General features: G+C 39.5%; 1 protein-coding gene and 1 long non-coding RNA gene across 2 annotated transcripts in view; one reads left to right on the plus strand and one right to left on the minus strand.

The window, feature by feature from the left end:
- LOC148214791 (uncharacterized) overlaps positions 1 to 21,936 on the plus strand; it is a 91,671-nt gene that overhangs the window by 13,157 nt on the left and 56,578 nt on the right. The gene's annotated exons all lie outside the window — the stretch shown is intronic.
- Positions 5,986 to 16,868, minus strand: BNC1 (basonuclin zinc finger protein 1). Its single transcript, XM_025170553.2, has 5 exons — positions 16,834 to 16,868; positions 16,097 to 16,257; positions 14,024 to 14,259; positions 8,973 to 10,882; positions 5,986 to 6,913 (listed from the first exon to the last, which is right to left on the minus strand). The coding sequence occupies exons 1-5, from the start codon at positions 16,866 to 16,868 to the stop codon at positions 6,229 to 6,231; spliced, it is 3,027 nt and encodes a 1,008-aa protein (XP_025026321.2). The 3' UTR covers positions 5,986 to 6,228.

The following is a 21,936-nucleotide window of genomic DNA, read 5'->3' on the forward strand; positions in this document are numbered from 1 at the left end:
ACATTTTTAAAAACATCTTAAGTCTAGGAAGGACTTTCTGAGTTCCAAAGACTGCATCATTTGCCACAGTGCTACTCCACAAAAACCCATTACCCAATTACTAAATTAGAGCTATACTGAAGGGTTTTTTTCTTTTTACTTTGGAGGAAAAGAGGTAGGAGTATGCCTAACCTTCCCACTGCTGCAAAGAACTTTTTAAAAAATAGCTCAGTTAGGCACAATGGCTTGGTTCATACATAAAACTTAGTCATAATGTGGTTTGTTTCTTAGGGTGCTATGTGAATCCAGCCATTCTGGCATGATATACAAACCAGGCCCTAGTATTCAGGCCACGTTCTACTCGCATTGCTCTTCTCAGAAGGTCTAAATGCCCCAGATAGTTTTTTCCTTCTGGGTGGCAATTATTTTAATTCAACCATAACTTCGTAAGCAGAAAAATAAAATACAATTTCTGCCTGCTCCACAGCTGCAACCTCTGCTTTGGAATTTAAAGAATTTAAATTTAACCCTTACTGCACCCCCCCACCCATTTTTTGCCAACTATGTCCCAATGAAACAAATGGACAAGGTGGGCGTGGGAGGCTGGAGAAGAAATGACGTTCCTATTTAACCATGCAAGCTAATCTCACAGATGAGCATGACAGCAAGCATAACTTTACAGGCCATAACTTGAGTGAACAGTCAGTGGGGCACAGGGCGAATCTGTACTGCAAACATTCCCATGTAAATCCAAGCAACCAACACATGTTGCAATTTAATTAGGAGTGCAGAAGCTGTTTTGGGGCGGTGGGGTGGAATAGGAAATGATGGAGAAATTTGTAATAAAGTTTAATGGTCTGCCCTTAGACATTTTCAAGATTAAAGTGAAAATAAGAAAAAAGGGGGGAAAGGTATATTTTAAAAGAAAAATTGCTGTGCTATCATGCTGGAAACCCAGAGATCATGGCCTAGCGGTGAAGATGTTGGGCCAAGACTGACGAGACCCAGTCCGTCCTCAGCTGTGGAAATTCCCTGGGCGATTTTGGGCCAGTTACTCTCTCTCTGCCCCAGCTGCCTCACAAGGTGGTTGTTGGAAAAATTGGAGGAGGGTGTACAGAACTATGTACATTGTTTTGAGCTCCTGGAGTTAAGGTGAGATATAAATCTAACAAATACATCATAAAATATTCCTGGAAAGAAGAGAGGATAGCCTACTCATACTGGTTGTGAATTCTGGGCAGAAATATCAGGATTTTGAGGACTGCTCTAGATCTTGGCAGAGCAAAAAAAAAATATCTCAGGATGTGAGATTTTTCATGAAACTAAGCATTCTGCAGGAGACTGAGTAGGTATTCTTTAATTTGTAGGCCCATGAAACAATTTGATCCTCCCTAATTCCTTGATAAAAATTGTGATGGAAACATCTATCATTTAAATTGATTAACCAATATGTGCTCTCCTTCATAACCAATTACATCTTCCTTTGCAATAGGGTACCTCAAGGTTAGGCAAGAAAAGACAAGAAAATGGGACAGGTGATGCTATATTACATACTGGTCCTCTTGTTTCACTGCCAAAGTACATATTACTAACCCCCGAATTATAGGGTAGTTATCTCTTTTTGGCATGATTTCACTGGGAGAAATTTTGCAGCTCTCCAACAGAACATTTTTATCTCTATGCCTTAGGATTCTTCTTTGATCTGAAAGCACAAAGCAGGGCACCTGCTCTCATTATGAATCAGTTATGTTTCTCACTTCAGTTTGGGAAATACCACTGGACTGTCTTTTTTTAATTATCAGGGAGAACAGAGTTGTATATAAAAAAAATAACTGAATAGTCACTGCATGGAAGAAAATAAAGATCCATCCAGCCATCCAATTTAATTTCACAAGATTAGGAGTGTTAATGTTTTTGTAGCAAAAACAGCTAAGAATTGGTTTTATTTGAGAAGTCTATTTGTTCAGTTTCTACTCCCAGGCATCTACATACATGTTAGATTCACACATTGAACTGAGCGATTATGTGGTTTGGTTTGGTATGGTTTAGCATGATGTTTGAATTTAGCCACTAGAGTTTGTTAACTATGTTTTATGGCTCAGCAGTTTGTGTGAACTCAACCAACTGTGCTTTATTCAATAAAGCTATAGTTAAGCAAACTATAGAATATGAGCCCAGCAACAGGTTTTTCCTTCTCAGCCCAGGCTAGATGGATGGAGTGAATTGGTGAGTGGTTTGTCTGCCTGACTTAATGGTCTTCATCCTGTTTTGGAGAAGAATGTGTTTTCCTAAAGGTCAAGTCTGACGTTTGAGCCATCTTTGTCACTGAAGCAGAGGCTGGCCCTACTTCTCCATCTTCTGGTAATCTCCAGATGGTTTCTTCAATGTCCTCTGAAGATGGTTCAGAAACTTTCATTATCTCAGAATATAATTCCTGTTTGTTTGTAAACTGGGACTGGATGGTTCGTTTAGTTTGTTCTAAATGTATCTTCAAATAGAATTGAGCCTGAAAACCAACCTAAATGCTACTTCTAATGTCTAAAGCTCTTATTAGCTTTAAACCAAAGGATTGCCTCTTTCTCTCCCGCCTTACTTGGCTCTCTAGATGCTAATCTGTACATCAGAAGCCATTCTGTCCTCCCTCTCACTATTTGAGATGCAGAGGCTGCCTATCAGAGAGAGGACCTTCTTGATAGCAGCTCCCAGCATATGGCACACATTCTTCTACGTCCCTCACTTCCGTTTGTAGTGTAGCTTGAGTTTGGCTTGGATCAACTGAGATACAGTGTTATACATTTTTATTAACACATAGAAAATTCTGAAGAAATACAAAACAGTATTACTTTGGCAGAACAGTGAGAAAACAAAAGATGGGAGCAATACAACTTTCACTTACAGCAACATTTTTTCCATATTATTAAAAAAAAACCTTAAAAATTAAGCAAGCACATTTACAACATCAACAACAAGGGGAAAAGGAGTTGAAATTAATGGAAAAGAGATACGTTGGGCTAGGATTTTGTGTCTAGCTACATTGACTTCAACTGGATGGTGCCCGTATAAGTGCAGGATGGCCATTAGAAGTTGCAGCATGGGAGTTGAAGTCCAATCCTCTTTAGAGCATGTGATTGAGTAAGGCTGGAATAAAGGACAAAGTCTGGCTTTTAATCATGAAGCAACATGGGATTAGATTGTCCTAGCTGTCTTTCACCCCAAAGCCATACCCAGAAAAAGGAATCCAACCTTGAAGTGAATATGTGGGTTTGAATACAATAAAACAAAACAAAACGTTTAACTGTTCAGATTTATCCTTTTTCTCTGGCTGATTCCTTTATGATCCCATTCATCCAATCATCAGTATAGGAGAGCAGTTCATCTTCTGCAGGCTAAACTTGTGCAACCTCTTTCCAGTGCCACCAACATATTCAAAACTGCCCTCTTCCCTTTCCTTGGATCTGCTCACTAACCCCTAGAACTGTCGTGTTGAGTGCCTGCTAAAGTAACAGTTGCCCACCAAAGAGTGACCCCAAACCCTTTTTTCTCAGGCTGAGAATTGCCAAATTGTTTTTCGTGGGCTGCCTTCATCTTGACAATGAGCTTCATTCCCTGAGATTTTTTTAGGTGCATGTGGTGCATGGCAAAGTCAAACCCTAATTATGGCACAGTGTCATCTGGGTTTGCTTTCTTTTAGGGTGTGATGACCGATAAAACATCTGGGGTATCCTCGTGTATTTGAAAATAGGTATGGCATCAACTTGGTCATTGCCTATTCTGTTCAGATTGGTTTTTGGCAACTTTACACCAGTTTCTGATTAAGCTGTAAAGTTTTATGAACAGGATTCCCATCAGTAGAGTTTTCCTGAGCAACTCCCGAGTCCTCCTTTTTCTACAGAGAATGTTCGAAATTCTACAAGAATCCACAGGTTACAGCATTTGCTCCTCTTTTGGATTTTCTTAGTTATAATGAAATCCCCAGGAATGGGGAAGGGACTCGTCAACTTTATTAATCCTGTTGCAAGTCACAAGCTTTCCCCGCTTGTCCTCTGCCAACCTTGCTTATTCATGGCTTGATTTACCTCTCGTTCTGTCCAACCTTTGCATAAATATCAATGCTGCTGCAAACACTATAACATCCCAAAGCAGTTCTCTGGATTTAAGGGTGTTTGGTCCACAGTATAAACCATTCTTCTCTTTTATCCAGTTTTCAAACTTCCATTTTGAAATCAGTGCACAAGTCCAATTTGATCTGGAGGAGTCAGTTTCTTTTCCTCTATCAGTTTCTGATAGTTTCTTTGGAAATTGCATGGTTGGTTATATAAATGGTCCCCTCCCTTATGAATCTGGAGTCCCCATCCAATCTAACTGTTGATTAGCCATTGAAAAAAAAATCAGCTCAGATTCTAGGAGCAATAAGCTGTGTTTACCAACCTTTACACATCAGAGCAACAGAATGAAACTGAGTTCAACTGGGTTTATGGGATAGTACAGGCCCTCTGCCTTAGAATAAATTAATCACTGAGATATATGGGTATCCAAGATATGTAGCTTGTCCTGTTTATCTGATCTGCCATGTAAAAAATTATTTTTGTTTAATTTAACATTATTCAGACATTATACAAGAATAACAACAACAGCAACAATAACAAGTAACACATTTTCAAATGGGGGAGGGGAGAGACCCCATGTCAAAGAAACAAAAAAAGAATTTGAATCACTTTGGTATCATACGTACCTAATGTGCACCTGGCATCATGCTATCATGCTTGTTTTTACAGTGGATCAACCTAGGATTGATTTATTTTGTGTGTGTGTGTGTGTGTGTGTGTGATATACACATCACATCACTCAAAGGTTTAGGGAATAAGAAAGGTTTTTCTTGCTTTCACTGTTCATAATTATTTCACCAAAGACATTTGCGCATCAAATACACAACACAGTAATGCTATCACCTGATTGCAAATTAAATATGATAAAAGTGTTCTTGAAATAAAATGTAAGACCAATGTCATTAAGTGCATAAAACGTAACACAGAATACTGGTATGCATAATGACCAAGATAGGAATATTATTCATTTATACTAAGCAACGTGGTAATATAAAAGACAGCATCAACGAAGTCAGTGGATAATTATTAAAGTTTTAACCAAATATTGGTCTTCCGCCCAACCCACCAGTGAACATTAACAACATATACATATGAATATATATATATATATATTCATTCATATTCACAGATCCTCCCTCTTTAATTTCACATCGCTTTCTGCCAAATTCTGAAAAATGCTGAGTGCATTTTTTTCAGGATTTAATTTGTCTAAATGTAGCAATAAAAAAAGTGCAGTAAAAATATACATTGCATTTCAAAATGTCCTGCATGTGGTTCAAAATCTTTGGAAGCTTCTCAGGACTCACTCGTCCTGTATAGAATTCATGCTGATATCTTTCAGAAGCTCTCAAAAGTTAATGGAGAGTCTTTCCAAAATAAAAATAAAATGAAATTTGTATTGTTTCCAGGGCTTGTTTCCTTGCATATAAAAATATGGGGTTGCTTGGAAGTAGGTTTCAAGAGACACCCAATAACTGCTGAGTGGCTGTAGCATCTGGCAGTTCATAGGTCCATCTTGAAGCCAACTCTAATTCTTCACATAGACAAGAAAGCCTGTGGGACTCTGCTGTTTTCAAATGTGGTGAGAACAGCATACACGCCAGGTAGTGGAACAGAACCCAACAATGTATCTTCAAGTAGAATTTCTACTGCACCAAGAACTCCCGAAAAATGCTACATTTTTCTTCAGTCTGTCTTTCAGTTCCCTGGCATGCAATAAGAAGTTACGGGGAAACCACCACATTATTTTAATACTGTCAAGTCAGCTGGAGGGAGGAGCTACACATTAAAAAAAAGACAGGGCTCGTGCGGAAAATGGCATGCGTGTGTCAAATGCAAAACATTGGTGTCACAATCTGGGCTGTTTCATAACAGAAGAAAGAGCGCGAAAGGGGGAAAATCTGACTTTGGGATACCATTTTCTGTGCTAGATTTGAATCTCTTTGATCTGCTGACCAACGTTTACAGTATGAAAAACCTAACCCACCCAATGGGTGCATCTAAACAGGAATAGAATTGTGGCCTGTGTTTTCAACAGAGTGTGCGGAAAAGCAAATGAATGGTATCTCTTTCTAATGCTTTTTAAAAAGAAGCTGAAATGATAAATATAACGCAGTGGCAATTGCTCTGAAATACTGAGATATTACAGGGGGCTGTGGGTTGACCTGCTCAAGCTCTTGTGTAAGTTGGGATTTTGGCTGTGCCGGTTTCTGCTGCGAACGGAAGAAAACATTGTGTTACAGCCTGGGATTTTGCATTTGTGCAACTGACGTAGGTGCACAGTTTTGTAATGGGCTCTGAACGTTCCTTTGTTACTATAACTTTTTTGGCAGATGTGACAGGTTATTGGCAAGCTGGAAGGTATGGTTGAGAAATTCCGGTTAGGGTGGTCCACTGGAAAACAGTCTTGGTAAAGTTCTTCATTGGGCGTCAAACAAGTACTTTCACAGCTTTCATTGCTGTCCTCCAAAACTCCTGGACTTTCTTCATTGCCTCCATCAGAATCCCAGGAGGAGTGAGTCCCACTCTCTGACTTAATGCTAGATGTGGTGCTTAAATCCAGAATTGCTCCCTCATTTGGGTCATACCTACAGTCCTCAGGACAGGGTTCTGCAATCTTGCTCATGGGGAAAACTAAGCTGCCAGTTCTGTTTGTGCCTTTGAAAATGACAGACGTTTGTTGCTCAATATGCCCTTTCAAACAGACTTCTGGGCAAGCTTCTTTGGCCATATCCTTCAAGAGATCAATTGCGTTGAAATGGTTCTTGTTGATGTCCAAAGGATCTTTTGTTAAAAGCTTATGGTGAAGGTTTAAATTGGAGCTGTGTCTAGAGTAAAAGAAATATCTAGAGTAAAAAGATGACCTGGGAAACTTCCTGTTTAAAAATAATAAGAGTTAAGTTGATCAGGAAGAAGTTGAATGGAAACGAACTGGGTGTCTTGAGCTCTTCACATTAATGCCATGCCAGATAGAAGCACATCCACAGGGGGAATGTTACAGGAATCAGAAAACTAACGAGAAACAATAGAAGCTGGGATAGGAATATAAAATTAGCATTAAAAATCATGCCATATATTGGCTTAAAAAATTGATACACATGTTCTTTCATGTAGAATAACTGGGGCCTGTTTTCACAATGGCTATTCAGCAGCCAGATAGCCCATTGGTTCAGAAAGCCAGACAAGAAGCCATGAAGGAATGGCTTTCAACTTGTGTTTAGATTTGCATCTGCTGCTTAATGCTGCTAGTACCTTTGCAGTGACTGCTGCTAGCTAAGCAGGAGAAGACTGGAAATAAGGGATATACAAGAAATATACTATGAATTTATTTTGGAGTGAGATAATATGATCCTCCAGCAAAGATTCCATCATAGACCAAGCTGCAGTAAAATATGGAATCCACTAGAGCCTGTTTTCAATGACTCAAAAATTACACACTGAATACCCATCTTAGGTGTAATCTGTCTGCAAGACTGGGTGGCCTAACCCCAAGCAGTCCTTACAGCGCTCTTAGGTCATCAACAAAGCACAAACTTGCATACTTTTATTAAAAGGGCATCTATTATTTAAGGGTACATACAAAGCTATGTTTCTTAGGAAAAGTTTACAAGGTAAGTATCAAATGTGTGTATTTTGGAAAGTTGTGAATGAAAACAAGTGCTTGTTTTCTTGCAGATGAAAGCCAATAATTATAAGAAAATCTGAGAGACTGGAATTAGGAAACGCATGCTAGCATGCTATTCTAGTTTCTCAGCAAATCTTAACAAATGCTTTAGAAATCTCTGTGGAGCCCAGACGTACCTGTCGCTCTCTATGCTTTTCCTATGCGTCTACTTGTACTTTGCTAGGACACATCCTTAATGGCATAACTTTCTTTACATGGGTTCAAGTAAATGGTGACTTTGCCCTATTACACATTTATTTATTTATAAATGCAGCAGTCCCAATTAATGCTGATTGTTATGAACTTCTCTAGATGGGACTGATGAGAAGTTCATTTTAGTGCATCACAGCATTCAGAAAGCCTGGCATGAAGTAGGTGGTGAGGATGTGAGTCTTGCTAGGACCAAGTGGAACTCTAACTTGGCATCTGCAGAACCACAACAAATAACTGTGTCATCAGGTCTGAGACACCAGTGTTGATAAGACCTAAGAACTCCACTCAATAGCCAGCATCTTCATCTGCCTTCAAACTGCCAGGATGCTACAGAGCACCATCTTCCTTATTCCTCGTTTGAGTTACCTGAATTTAAAAACAAGCTGGGGAACCTCATTTGGGTCAGTGGTCACATTCCAGAAATGGCAAGGCCAGGACAATTCCAAAAAAATCAACACTCGCCCTTTACCTCCCAAGATAAAGAGAAACCAGATTATGCTTATTGAATACTAGAATGGCATGATAAAAATGATTATAGAAATAAAATGAATAAAAATGCAGAGGGATCTTCAAGGGCCACAATGATTCCTGGAGACATATTAGTATTCACCCTTACTTTATAACACTGATAGAAAATCTGGCAAGAAAAAAGTACCCCCTACAAAATTAGTTCCCAACAGATTTTTAAAAAAATATCTACAAGGAGGAATGTGAAGATATACTTAAACCCTCTAAACTCTCTAAAAAAATGGAATTCTTTTCCACTCTCATAGTCTACCAGCAATACGATTATCACCTTTTTGCTTAATGCCTTCTTGTCTTCTGAAAAGCAGAGTTTGGTTCAATGGATTTTCATTTTAGTACTATTCTGACAAAAGGGTGTAACGTGCCAGTGAAGCAGGCATGATAGATTGTGGCATTCTCCAAAGTATAAAGCAGGCTCTATTGTGCAAATTGGTTTACTTTAAACACACAGGGGCACACAGTGATTTTGCCCAACGCATCCTTACCTGTCTCGGCTTCTACGTGAGGGAAACGCAGCATTGCAACCCTCCACAATGCAAGTATGCATTTCTTTTAGATGCACATTTTTAAAATGCATTTTTACACTGTAAGGGTTTTTAAAGGTCTTCAGGCAGATGTCACAGTGAAAGCGTGTGTCTTCCTGTGGAAGCTCTAGGGCCTGGGGATTGCCATGATCCGTATCTTTACATGCTTCAAACCCAGGAATGGCCATGCTCCGGTTGGACAGTGTGCTGAAACTGCTTCCACTCAACAAGTGGTAATGCAGTTCAGGCCAGTCGGTCATTGGGATCCTGTAATTCAACTGCTCTCTAAGGTAGCTGTATGGCTCAGTTGCTGCTTTGATCACATCATGGTGTTGGTTAGGCGCTTCGTATGCATTTTCACAAGAGGCTATTCTTACTGATTGGTTTTGCTCTGGCTTTTTTGTTTTCTCAGGGCAATGCAGTTTGTCCATTTCAGCACACTTGCTATTTGTCTCAACAGACTGAAAAGTTTTGGGCCCTCCAACCTTGGAAATGGATGTCCACAATGCCTCTGAGTGAGATTGCTTTTCCATTAGATGATTCGTATTTTTTTCTATCCTAGACACCCCCATCTCCGCAGGCCCTTCACTTACCGCCTTTGAAGTCACATCATCTTCTGAACTGGCAACTTCATTAGTTGGGCTAGTTGGGTCAACGGCTTCTTTCTCTATCTTGATGGGCATGCTAGACTTACGGGATTTTTTCTTAGGCAATGGATCAAAGGGCAACTCACTGGATACCTGTGGCTCAGGTACTGATGAGGAAACCAGAGGTAGAGAAGGAAGCGTACCTGGTGTATTTGCAAGTTCAGCTGGGGTGACCGGGCTGCGGTAGAATGGAAGGACTGGTTGCACCGTCTTCAAATTGGGAAAGAGAACACCATTTTGTCCGCTATGGTGAAAACTTGATTGTACTTTTGAATCAGTACAAGAACTCCCATAGATAGGAATTGATCTGTGATCAGGAGGTAAAAGGGTCAAATCAGTCCTTTTGTTCTCCTCCAGGCCTCGGATGGGCAACCCGTTTCTGAGATCTTTATCTCGGTTGTTTCGGTTCATGGGCATGTGAAGTCTTGGGTTGGGATTGGCACTGTGACGGTTTCGGCTCCGTAAAGAGCTGAACACCATGTTGCAACCTTCAATGGTGCATTTATGTTTGATTTTCAGATGCACAGCATTGTAATGGATCTTCAGAGTGCCCTTATCATAAAATGTCTTTTCACAGGCTGTACAGAAAACACGTCCTTTCCTTGTTCCAGCCCCATTTTTGTCAACTGACTTCATTTTACTTTCTTGAGATACCTGGCTTGTTTCCAGCTTGGAGGACATTGTCTGAGTTTTCAAACCACTTGGTGAAACATCCTCTTCTGGTTTCAGAGTGAGGTCTGGGCTGATTGTCCCCTTCTCCTTTTCAGGTTGAAATGATGGGTTGGAAGCTAAGAAACTGTTTTCAGCAAACTGCACAAAGTCATCTTGCTTCAAGTCAGCACTGTGGTCTTGAGAGGACTCCATCAAGAGCCTCTCTGGGAGTGAACCAATCAAAGGTGGAGGAACAGGGCTATAAAACTGAAATGGCAGCATAAATGCCATGTTATTGACAACATTTTCAAAGTGATGGATGTGGATGGGGTGTATTTTGTCTAAAGACGCAGGAAGATTAGAGTTTCTCTGATTGCAGCTTTCGATAAATGCTCTAATATCCATATTGGCTGTGGTTGTGGGGACAGTAATGGATTGCCCTTCTTTCTCCTGAATTGCCATCAGCTCCACAATGGACTTTGTTTCCCCAAAACGCAGAAATTGCTGCAAGGTAGCCAGCTCTTCTTCGCTGGTCATGATACTCCAGTGATCCAGGACCTTTCCTGAAGCATCCTTCAAAAGACAGATAACAACAGTAACAATACACTTGAAAGGGCAACATACTAACCTCAAAAGAAAGTAGACTAGTTAATTGAGTTGGGCTTGATGACTGAATGGTGACTGAATGGAGAAATGCTCCGTTTAATGTCTAACAGGTAGAGCACTCTCAATCACTGTAAAACAGGAGAGAAACTAGACATGGCTCTTGTACCCAAGTAGTCTGCTGTTCTTCACTTATCTGGCCTACTTGCCGTACAACACACCTGGTTGCCAGAGTAGATAAGAAAAGGGAGTGATGACAACTGGGGAGATAATGAGAAAGAAGAATTGGGACAGCTTCTCTCTTCTTTCAATGGGAAGTTTAAAATCCTATGCCTGGGATTAAGATGGCAAGATGGCAACTTTAAATTGTGGTCCCACTCTTAACTTATAAAAGATGCAAGTTTATTGTAAATTATATTTTGCTCTTCCTTTTCTGCTTCCTTTTCCTTTTTGGTAATGACTTTTAAAAATCAAATTGCAAGCTGCTTTGGAAGCCTTCATTCTTATATACATTTGTTCCACCAAGCTGTTTCAAGGAATCCAGCAGGAATGGAACGAAGGATTACCTGCTAGACTACATCGAAAAGGAACCCTTTCTTAGGAGCCAGTTTAGCCCCTGCTAATTGCTGACCTGTATAACAGGCAGCTTTCTGAGAGATCAGGGATTCTGTCTAGTGAAATCCACGTAAATGATATACTTGTGGACAGGTTGCTAGCAACTTTGCAACATATTATTCTTGGTTTTCAATCACCTTGGCATAAGTTATTTCTAAAGTCATCCTAACAGGTGTTTGGAAAACATTTTGTAATTATCCCAATAATATTAGGATATGTGCCAATGGAGCAACACCTGAGTACAAGGCAAAGGAATGGAGCAATCAAAAGGAGATTTGGTTCCACTTCTAAGTTGAGTATTCTTTCTCTGCAAGTTTAATCATATTCTGCACTACAATCAGAGAACAAATGAACTTGAATCGATCCTTCCCTAGTTCACAGAGCACAGCTGTAATTACACTAGAGTGTTGGAGTTCTTTCAAACTCCAACCCTACCAAACTTTTCCCAATAACTACAATAAATATTTTATTGCAGAACATGTATTTGATGGCCTACTGAGAAATTTCACTGGGCACGCAAGAGGTTTCTAAGATGCTGAAGAATGTATCATCATCAATTTTTCATGCAAAAGAGGTTCAAGGTAATTGAGCCCATTTTTTTTTCATCTTAACACTAAAAAGCAAGATTATCAAGTGGCATTAAATATTTATTTGTGGCATAATGTAAATCATACTTTACATTAAAAGAAGGAAGTTGAATGAGCAGCCGAGAGGTGGGCATGTGTACTGTATAGAGTTGACTTCTACCCTTGATGCAGGTCAAATCTGAAAGGATGTCACTCAGGCCAATAATTATACAGTGAATGACATTTGATAATGAAGCCTCTGCCACCATTGGCTAATGCTGCTCTGATGTCATCAGAATATTCACAGACACTCCAACAGACCAGGGAACAAAGTGCTAGAACTTTTGCAACAGAGCTTCTGTAAAAGAAGGGGAAATCACCAGAAAATCACGACTGCCATTATTTAGCCAATTTTGGGGTGGCAGGTTCTCATTAAAATTGTAGTAATTAAACTGTTCCCCTCCAAATATTTACTTATTTTCAGACTTTAGCAGGAAGGAACCATACATTTGGTTGGTTCAAGAATAAGAGGTTGCCACATTAATATTTGCACATTTATATCTAAAATTGGGTCATCAGCTGGTGGCTGTTGAGCCAAATGAGCCTTTTTCTTTCTTAACAGAAGCAGTACCAGAATGTCTGTCCACAGCTGAAATGCTTCAGATTTTAAAAACTTATTCTGGAACCTATCAAAAGTGAGGCATACAAAACCAAAGAAAAAAAGAAAAATCAAATCAATCCAGAACTATATTTTAAACATATAAGGATTCTAAGTATGGAAAGAAAAAGTTCTCCAAGTATATTCCCTTATCCGCCAAGTGCACTTTATTCAACAAGCCATGGCTAAACAAACTATAGCTTATTGCAGACTGAAATCAGTCCAAAATGACTGACAGTAGGTGATTGACTGACATGCCCAAACAGCAGCTGGAACTGTGTGTTCTGTGTTATTAGCAAGGAACTAGCGATATGTACCAGTTCTACCAAATCGCATTTTTGGGTGACATCATTCGAGTTATCTATTTTTTCAAAGTTATGATGGGAATGTGGAATAGAATCTTGCCACGTACCGTTATCTTTTTACAAGAAGGTTCCACTTCTGTGTTCCAGCTTGCCAGATAACAATGCCCTCCTCCAAGAGAGCTCTTTTCAACTTCCATTTACCCCATTTCCCTTTTTTTTCCCCATTTGACACCCAACACTCCACAACTGCTGAGGATGTGCAGTTTACTGGGATGTTTCATTTGGGAGGGGCTGTCCATTTGGTTTGAGTTCCTACATTTGACCCGTGCAAAGTTTTCAGTTCCCATAAGTGTATGTAGCAGAAAAATGGTGCTAGTTAGGGCAAGCGGTACTCCCCTTCCTACATGACCTTCCCAGGGACTTGAAGAAATTATGTCACATCAGCCATAAAACAATTTGAAAGCCAAAGAATGTTGGTAAGGTTGTGAAAAGATACCAAGAAGTGAGTAAGGCCTACAGAAAGCAAGGCTGGTATAAAATAAACCCATGAAAATAACTCCTTACACAGTAATGAGGTTTCTAGAACGTCGTCTTTTTCTTCTCAAATCCAGTACACCATTGTTTTTGTATTTTCCCCCCATTAGCTCATAGAATCCACACTCTCTCTGGCTCTATTAACCACTTGCATCAATCATATTAGCCAATCATCTGTATATTCTAATTTGCGTAACTCGATATAAAGGAGTTGCATCCCCACTCCTTTTAGGTTGCTTTGGCTAACTCGATGTGTAATAAAATTTGTGTTTCAACGGAAGTACATGTGATTCCATCCCTGTTATTAAAGAACTCTATGGAGAAATGTTCAATCTTCTACTTGTTCTGATACTTTGGTTTCCAATGGCTCCAGGTTGGCTGCCTTTGTACCAGCCCTTTGTCTCTTCATGAGAACCATGAATTTGACTCTTACCTGTAAAACATATCCCCGTATGTAGTCCTGAAGTGTCCAATCTAGAGCGTGGAGGATGTGTATTACCTCTTCTTGCTTCAGGACGCTGAAAAGACGGTCTAGGAGAATTTTGAGGCGGACAGGAACTGCCTGAGTTCCATATAGCATGAGACTGCTTATATCAAAGACCACATTAGATTGGACTATTTCCACTTGGCTTGTTGGGTATAGGTTTGGGATCCTTAGTTTACTTAAAGCTGAAAAGATGAAAAGAAAATGCAACAACCTATGGATAATTGGGTACAAAATAACCACACTACAGTAATGATTCAGCAACTAGGGAATATTGTCCATCTGATCATTCAGTAACCAATGTCTTAACAGCCATTCCAACAACGTTCCCTACAGGTCTGTCAAATCACAAGCATCTGATCAATAGGCAAGGGATGTGTCCTTCCTGCTATTGCTGAATTACAACTCCCAGCAACCCCAAGAAACAAGACAAAGGAGGCTGGGAGTTGTAGTATAGTATCATAGGTTGGGCCCATAGATTGCTCACCCTTGCTATAAATCAGGTGCTAAAATCTATACACAGAAATATGCAACCTGTAGGATTTAAGCCCTTTAAAGCAAGTGCTTCTGTCTCCTTGACCAGTATGAAATATCTCTGGAATCTACCATTGCAAATCTTAATTTTGATTTGTGCTTTAATCTTGGATTGCGAATGATACAGATGGAGTCATCCAATATCTGATTCGGGGCAAGTTCACAATTTGCCATGAGCGCAGTAATGCACACAGAACTCTCCATCGTTCGGTAGTTCAACACTGAGGAGATCCCGGGTTCCGTTCTCATTATTTTCAGTTAAAAGACTCTGATCATAACAGGGAATGAGAAAGTCCTTTCTCTGCTGAGTTCTAGTAGAGTTGTTATCAGTCAGAGGAGAGAGAACTGGGTAAAACAGACCACTAGGTTGGGTTCACACAGCACGCAAAGCTACAATGTCTTTAGTTTGCTTTATGCACAGTGCATTGTGTAAGGTCAGCCACTAGGATCCGTAAACCGGTTAATGACTTAGAATGTTGTGGGAACTCACTCAACTGTGGCTTTCTCAGAAGACCATGCCCAAGCAAATCGCAGCTTGATGCAATGCATGAATCAGGTCACAGACTTACTGAAATAAGGCACGTTATTAAAGAACAAAGCACAGTCACTTCTGTTTTTAATCTCTGCTACAAATTGTTCAGGGAGAATCTGACACAAAATAGCTAAGAAAGGCTAACCTTTCTAAGTTTTTCTTACAGGTAGGCTTCGTGTAACAAGATTCTGATGGCTTATTTAAAAAAAAAAAAATCAGAAGTGATCATTTTGAATGCTTGGCTGGCTGGGGAATTCTGAGAGTTGACGTCCACATATCTTAAAGTTGCTAAGGTTGAGAAACACTGTCTTAGACCCATCTTCTCTTCATCTGCCTTTCTCTTTTCCAACCCAGACCCATTGTTTTACTTCTAATATTTAATTCAGCACGTGCTTAACTGTAAAGCAGATTACAAAGCAGACTTGAACAAGAAAATAAAATACAGCATTTTCCCTCAAATGAAACAACACCAAATCAAATTATAAGCAACATTCTAGTTTCTTTCTTTTTTTTAATGTATCAACTTTGCCATGTAAAAAGATTGAATTTTACAGGTAGGATTGAATTTATATATTTATCTAATTGTATGACTACAGTAGGAGACAGCTATACAATAGAGGTGTGCAAATCAGCAAAATCTGATTCAAATTGCTGGTCTGATTCAGTTTGGAAAGTAGATCTGATTTCATTTGGTCCTCTGAATCCAGTCTTCAAGTTGAACTGATTCAATTCTGACTTTCAAATCAATTTGGAAAAAAAGATCTGTACATGCACAGAGGCAAAACTAATTCAAAGGGATCAGGTACTGTTCAATGATTCAAACAGACTAGTCAATTTGCTTCAGACAACCGAGCTGGAGATTTAATTGAGTTGACTTTAAAACTCCAAATGGAATCGCACACAGACATACACATCAACCACATTACAAAGCATTTTAGTGCATCATAATATATTACCATGGGCTACCCATCCATGCCGACACTGGTCACACTGTCGTTGGTTTATTTTTCCAGTTTTAAAACACTGGCAGCTACAGTTTACCAGAGTGCATCGGATGGCCTGCAAGATCAAGAAAACAGATGCAAATATCAAGAGTTTAGTAAAGATCCCATCAGAGCTTCACCAGAGCACAGCAGTAAATCTCTCTCTAGAGCAGTGTTTCTCAACCGTGGCCACTTTAAGATGTTTGGACTTCAATTCCCAGAATTTCCCAGCCAGCATGCTGGCTAGGGAATTCTGGGAATTGAAGTCCAGACATCTTAAAGTGGCCACGGTTGAGAAACACTGCTCTAGAAACTCAACCAGTATTTGGGGGTCAACAGAAAAGTTGAGGACAAGATTCCGACGGAGACGTTGTTTTTATTGCAGATACATGAAGTGAATAATGAAAATCAGCTACTGCAAGATCCAGGAATCCAACCAACTTTATATAACGGCCAGAATTTAAATCTTAGCTGTTTTATCCAATTGTTACAGGAATGTGGGCTTCTTGCAGCCCACTTGTTATTCTTAATGTGGAGGGCATCTCGGCGTGTTTTGATAATGATTCTGGCTTGGAAGCTTCAGTCTTTCCAGATCCCCCCCAATTTTCCCCAATCTGCAATCTGCCTTCCAGATGTGTTGGATTTCAACCTAAATACCCCCCTGCCATCTCTATCCCAGCCTGTACAGCAGCATGCAATGGCTAACTTACTAGCAGATTTTTAATGTTGTGAAACAATGATACATGGTTAGTTACTACTCTATTTAATGAAAATAAATAATTAGCGACTTCCTATATCATAACTGCATTTTTTAAACTGTCACAGAGATCTGGCGTGTTTTTCTGCATCAGGTGCCAAAAAAATCCAGCTTTGGGTATTATACACTTTGACATGGTGAGGAAGTGGAAACACCCTTAGTAACTTTGCTTTAGGCAGCAACATTTCTCGAGTTGGCCCACCCCTTCTCATAATGATTATTATATTATATTAATCTTGCTGGATCCTATTTTACTTCCAAGACATTCAATGAAGCTGATAGGCTTCCTACATTCATCCTCACAACAGTCTTGCAAGGAAAGTTAACCTGAAAAGTTATAACTGGTGACAATTAATGCTTGCCCTCTGGAATGAGCCCCCCCCCCCCGAGATCTGGATGGCTCCCATCCTGATGGTGTTCCAGAAAGCCTTAAAGACCTGCTTGTTCCCCCAGGCGCTGGGTAGATGGAACCTATTAAAGACAGCATGTTTGCTATTTCTTGCATGTGTTTTGATATCAGTTGTCTGCGTTGCCATTCTGTTTATTTCCCATACTGTTTTTGTACTTATCTGGTTGTACTTGTGTTGTTTTTATATTGTGAGCCACCCAGAGTCAGTCTCTAATCAGGAAGTGCCGAAGTTTAACTAACCAACTAACTAACTAACCAACCTAATGAGCTTTGCAACTGAGAAAGAATTCGACTCTTGGTCTCCCCATTCCTAATCTGACTATGACACATTGGTCATTATAAACAAGAAATTCCTACAAAGGAGTGGCCATTAGGAATAACTCAGACAATCATTTATACAATACGTTCAACCTCATTACTGAATCAATCCGTTTTCTGGATTCATGCAATATATTGAACCATAAACTAACAAAATGGGCTACGTTTTTAGACAACCACAAAAGAACCTAACCAAGTTTAACACTAAACAAACTTAGCACATTGTGCAAAAGCATCTGCTGTAGGTTAACCTGACTTAGTTAAGCATTGTGTGTGGTGGTGGCCCTCTACTCATTCATGTGCACACACGTACTCGTGCGTGAAACAGACTAAATTCACCTCTTGCACCAAAGTGGTTTTGTTTTCAGATGTGGTGTGAATTCAGTCATTATATTTTGTAAACCATGATTTATATCCTAGTATAATGTGTGAGCCTGCCAACTGAGGCTCATTCAACAAATTGTTGTTAAACAAAACTTCATATTCTGACTGTTGGGTTCCTGAAGACCTCTGCTTGGCCGTTGAAGCAAGCAAGATATTGGACTGAACAGATCTCAGCCTGATTCAGTGGAGTCGTTCTTTTGTTCTTTTACTAGTCAAATAATGAGGGTATTGGAGTAGCTACAATAGCTTTCAGTGCACAGCAAAATGGAAGGAAAAGCGGTATGGAAAATGGCCAGTTGCAGCAACCCACAGATTTCCTTTATGTCTAGTGTCAGTTTCCACTACTGTGCTCTGGATGGCAAATGTTCTATTATCTCTTTAAAACCACAGCCTATACACATTTACCTGTAAAGAAGGAAATTAAAAGTTTGAAACATTCCTTCTTTTCTATATGATAGGCTCCACCCAATGAAGTTGTTGTTGCTATTATTATTATTATTATCCTCATCAGTAACGGCCATGACCACGTGATCGGAACCCTGCAGGCCCCTTTTTACACATACCACAACACACTAAAAATGGGTGGGGCTTCATTATGTGGTCGTGACCACCATCTTGACCTTTTTGACCCTCCCATCTACAGATGCCCCTGATTTGGTATGAAATAACTAAAGATAAAATAAGAAAGAAAATTTGTTGAATGTTCTCTAGTATTAGTGCCCATTTAATAAATACATGTATTTTTCCCTATTGACTTTTACAAATGAGATTCTCACTATGACCTCCACAATGCTCATAACAACCTGAGATTTTATCTCAGGTGGCTCTTTTTTGATGATATATATGTCTCCTTTTGTAAAGGTGGGCTACCCTGCCTTCAAGGAACAAGACACCATCAGAAAAAGGCAAGCAAATTTCACCATCAGCAATTGCATTTCGGCAGGGCCCTAAGACATGAAATATCTCAGCAGGAGAGTAATCGAATACAAATGTTGTAAGATATATTACATCAAAAATGGCAGGATAGGATTAGCACAATTGGTTTAGGATTCATTGGGCAAATTTGAACAGAATGCTAAGCCAGGATTCTTTTACTTATGATTTATTGAACAAGCCATTAAGTGGCTTGCTTTGCATCAGAATGTTAAATCAAAACAGGGACTTCATGTATCCTACTGTGCCAAAAACTTACACATTTGTTCCCAAGCCAAGAGATTCAAGGACCTCTAAGTGATGTTCTAAGGGTGCATTTCCTCAAAATAGTAGGTGGATGCAGCCAGGGCAAAAATGGGATTTCATTCATGACTGATTTCCTTTATATTATAATTTGATGAAGATTATAACTCACATTATTTTTGTTTAGTTGTGGATTTCAGAATTTTCCCCTTCTGTCACATTAAAAATTGCAATGAGGAATTATCCAATGTGTTCAGAGATCACACACCCAGGATCCTAGATCGCACATCTCAGATTTGAAGGGGAATTAAGGGGAAAAGCTGGATGAGAGAAAGGAAAACTATTTTTGGAGAAGCGTACTGATCATCTCTGACCTCTCGTCAGTCAACCTTTCAAGAGATGGCAGAAATGGACAAAGCACCAAGTATCTCAATAAATTATTTTTCCCCCTCTATAAATGCCCCTTCAATTTAATGTTAAATCTCCGGCAAGCAAGGCTGCCTCTATAACAAGCAGGATCTTCCTGGTTTAAACTCCAGAGATCTTGAATGTCCTTCCACAAGCTGTTGGCGTACATCTCTCTTTAATATGATTCCATAAGCAAAGGAAGAGAAATCTAAGGTCAGCTGAGTTTTTGCCTTTCAAGGATGGATCTGGGGTTGGGCTACACTGTATTTTTCCTCTTATAATAATAAATCTCTACCCCTCCAGAAGACTAAATCAGATGTGAGAGTCTTTGGCTGGTTTTGGACCAGATTTATATGGTCTTCAGCTGGTGCCCTTTTCAATATGGTTAACACTGTGCCTAGAGATTTTAATGTCTGCACTGAAGACTCTTGTTTAATGATCCCCTGTTTCATTTTTATAGTGTTTGGCTGTTGCTTTATTATTTTGTACTTTTGCTACTGAAGGTATTGATTTGTATATTTATTTCATTTTTGTAGCTTATTAACTCCTGACTTTATGTCATGTTTGGAGAGGCACTAAGTGGCCCAAATATAGCAATATAGTAATTATATTTGTTATTCTTGCTACTTTTTCTTGATTCCAACTGGCTGTTTCTGAGATTCAGTATATTTTATCCTAATTGTTTTGATATAGTTATTTAACTATATACTGTTTTGATAACACCACATGCTAAAGAAGAAGAACATGAAATGCACCCGTAGTAGACAAAAGGGACTTGCAATAAAAAGTGAGAAAGGTAGAGTGCTTTTGTTTAGTGTTCTGATCAAGTCAGAGAACCATGCAATCTTTTGGGATACTTCATCTCATCATCTCTGTCCCATCACCACCCAGTCTGCTGTTCCTCCCTACCATGATGAAAGATTCTGGCAAGTTGAGTTCAGCTCCTGGTAAGGGCATCCACACAATAGTCTTAGAAGTGTCATGGAAGTGGTTTGCCAATGCCTTCTCCAGGGATTTACTTCCCAGCCCATTCTACAATCCCAGGATTTTCTAGAGATCCTCCATCCAAGTACTAATCAGGTGCAAGGCCAGCTGCAGCTGTTGAACACTCTCTTCTTCCCACAAGCAGAGATGGGACAGCTGATGGCCTTGGAGCACAATCAATCTTCATCAAGGTAGCTCAGCACAAGTAAATTCTGGGAGCGACAGCCCCAGCAGCACATCTAGGAGGAGGGTATCAAGTTGTCAAAGACCAATCTAAAAGAATCTCTCCAATTCACTCTGCTTGGAAGAAGTCCTACATTCCTACTTGGGCAAACCATTAGCCACAAGGACCTGGGCTTGCACAATGTATCAAGCCATAAAACATAGCTTATAAATCACAATAGCTAGACTCCCACAGCTGAAATTTAGCAAGTCATGTTATGACATAACATGATATGCAAACCCATTTATTTTTGTGTTTTTTGTGAGTTTTATTAGTTATGCTACAGTTTATTGATGGAGGTTGTTTTATCTGCTGGGTTGTTTAATGTATTCCTTTGTATTTCTTAATTTTAAAGGTTGATCTTACTTCTGCCTTATTGCCTTATCTCATGCCTGTATTTTGTTTGCTGCTTGTACTTGATCCAGAAAGTGTTATAAATATTTGAAAAAAATACAATAATGGTTTCATTTTAAAAAAGGTTGTTGTGAAAACTGCATATGCCCCTTTATTCTATAGACCACACAGCTCCCAACTGTGCAACACCATTACCTAGACCAAATTAAAATTGCCCTGAAGGAGTGAGAAAGCATTGGGGTTTAACAAAACTCTGCAGAAGAGAGTTGTGAGCAAACTTGAAGTTCAACCAAACACTTCAGACATCTTCAGGCTGGATGTTAAGAAAACAAGCAGATCTAAACAGCTGCTCACATTTATCTTGTTAGAAAGAGGGAGGACAACTATTGCTGCAACTCAGTTTTTCCCACTGTATCAGACTCAAGCCAGACTTTCTATCTTTCTCTTCATTCTTAAAAAAAACAGCAACCAGAAGAATACTGTAACTCTAAAATCTTGTCTGTTATTTGAGGTGTGGTTGTTCTTAAGAAAAACTTTACATTTCTGCTGATTTTGGAGTTTGTTTTCTACCAGGCCTACATGATCATCTTGCACTGTTTTAAAAGCACATCTGGAGGAGGGACAAGCAACCCACAGACCCTGAGCTACACACACAAATGAAGCACCTGGAGTAATAAGTAGCTTTGCCCACTTCTCTCACTGGCCAGTAGAACAGTTCAATCCTCTGACCAGTAGGAAACATGGTTTTCCCCTGCCATTAGTTATAAGAAATCAGGAAAATCTTCCAACTGCCTAGTCAT

Source organism: Python bivittatus, unplaced genomic scaffold (genome assembly GCF_059951505.1).
Source record: "Python bivittatus isolate LINGU-HERP-01145 unplaced genomic scaffold, Pbiv_v1 ctg000530_np1212, whole genome shotgun sequence".
In the NCBI taxonomy this organism is placed as follows: Eukaryota; Metazoa; Chordata; class Lepidosauria; order Squamata; family Pythonidae; genus Python; species Python bivittatus.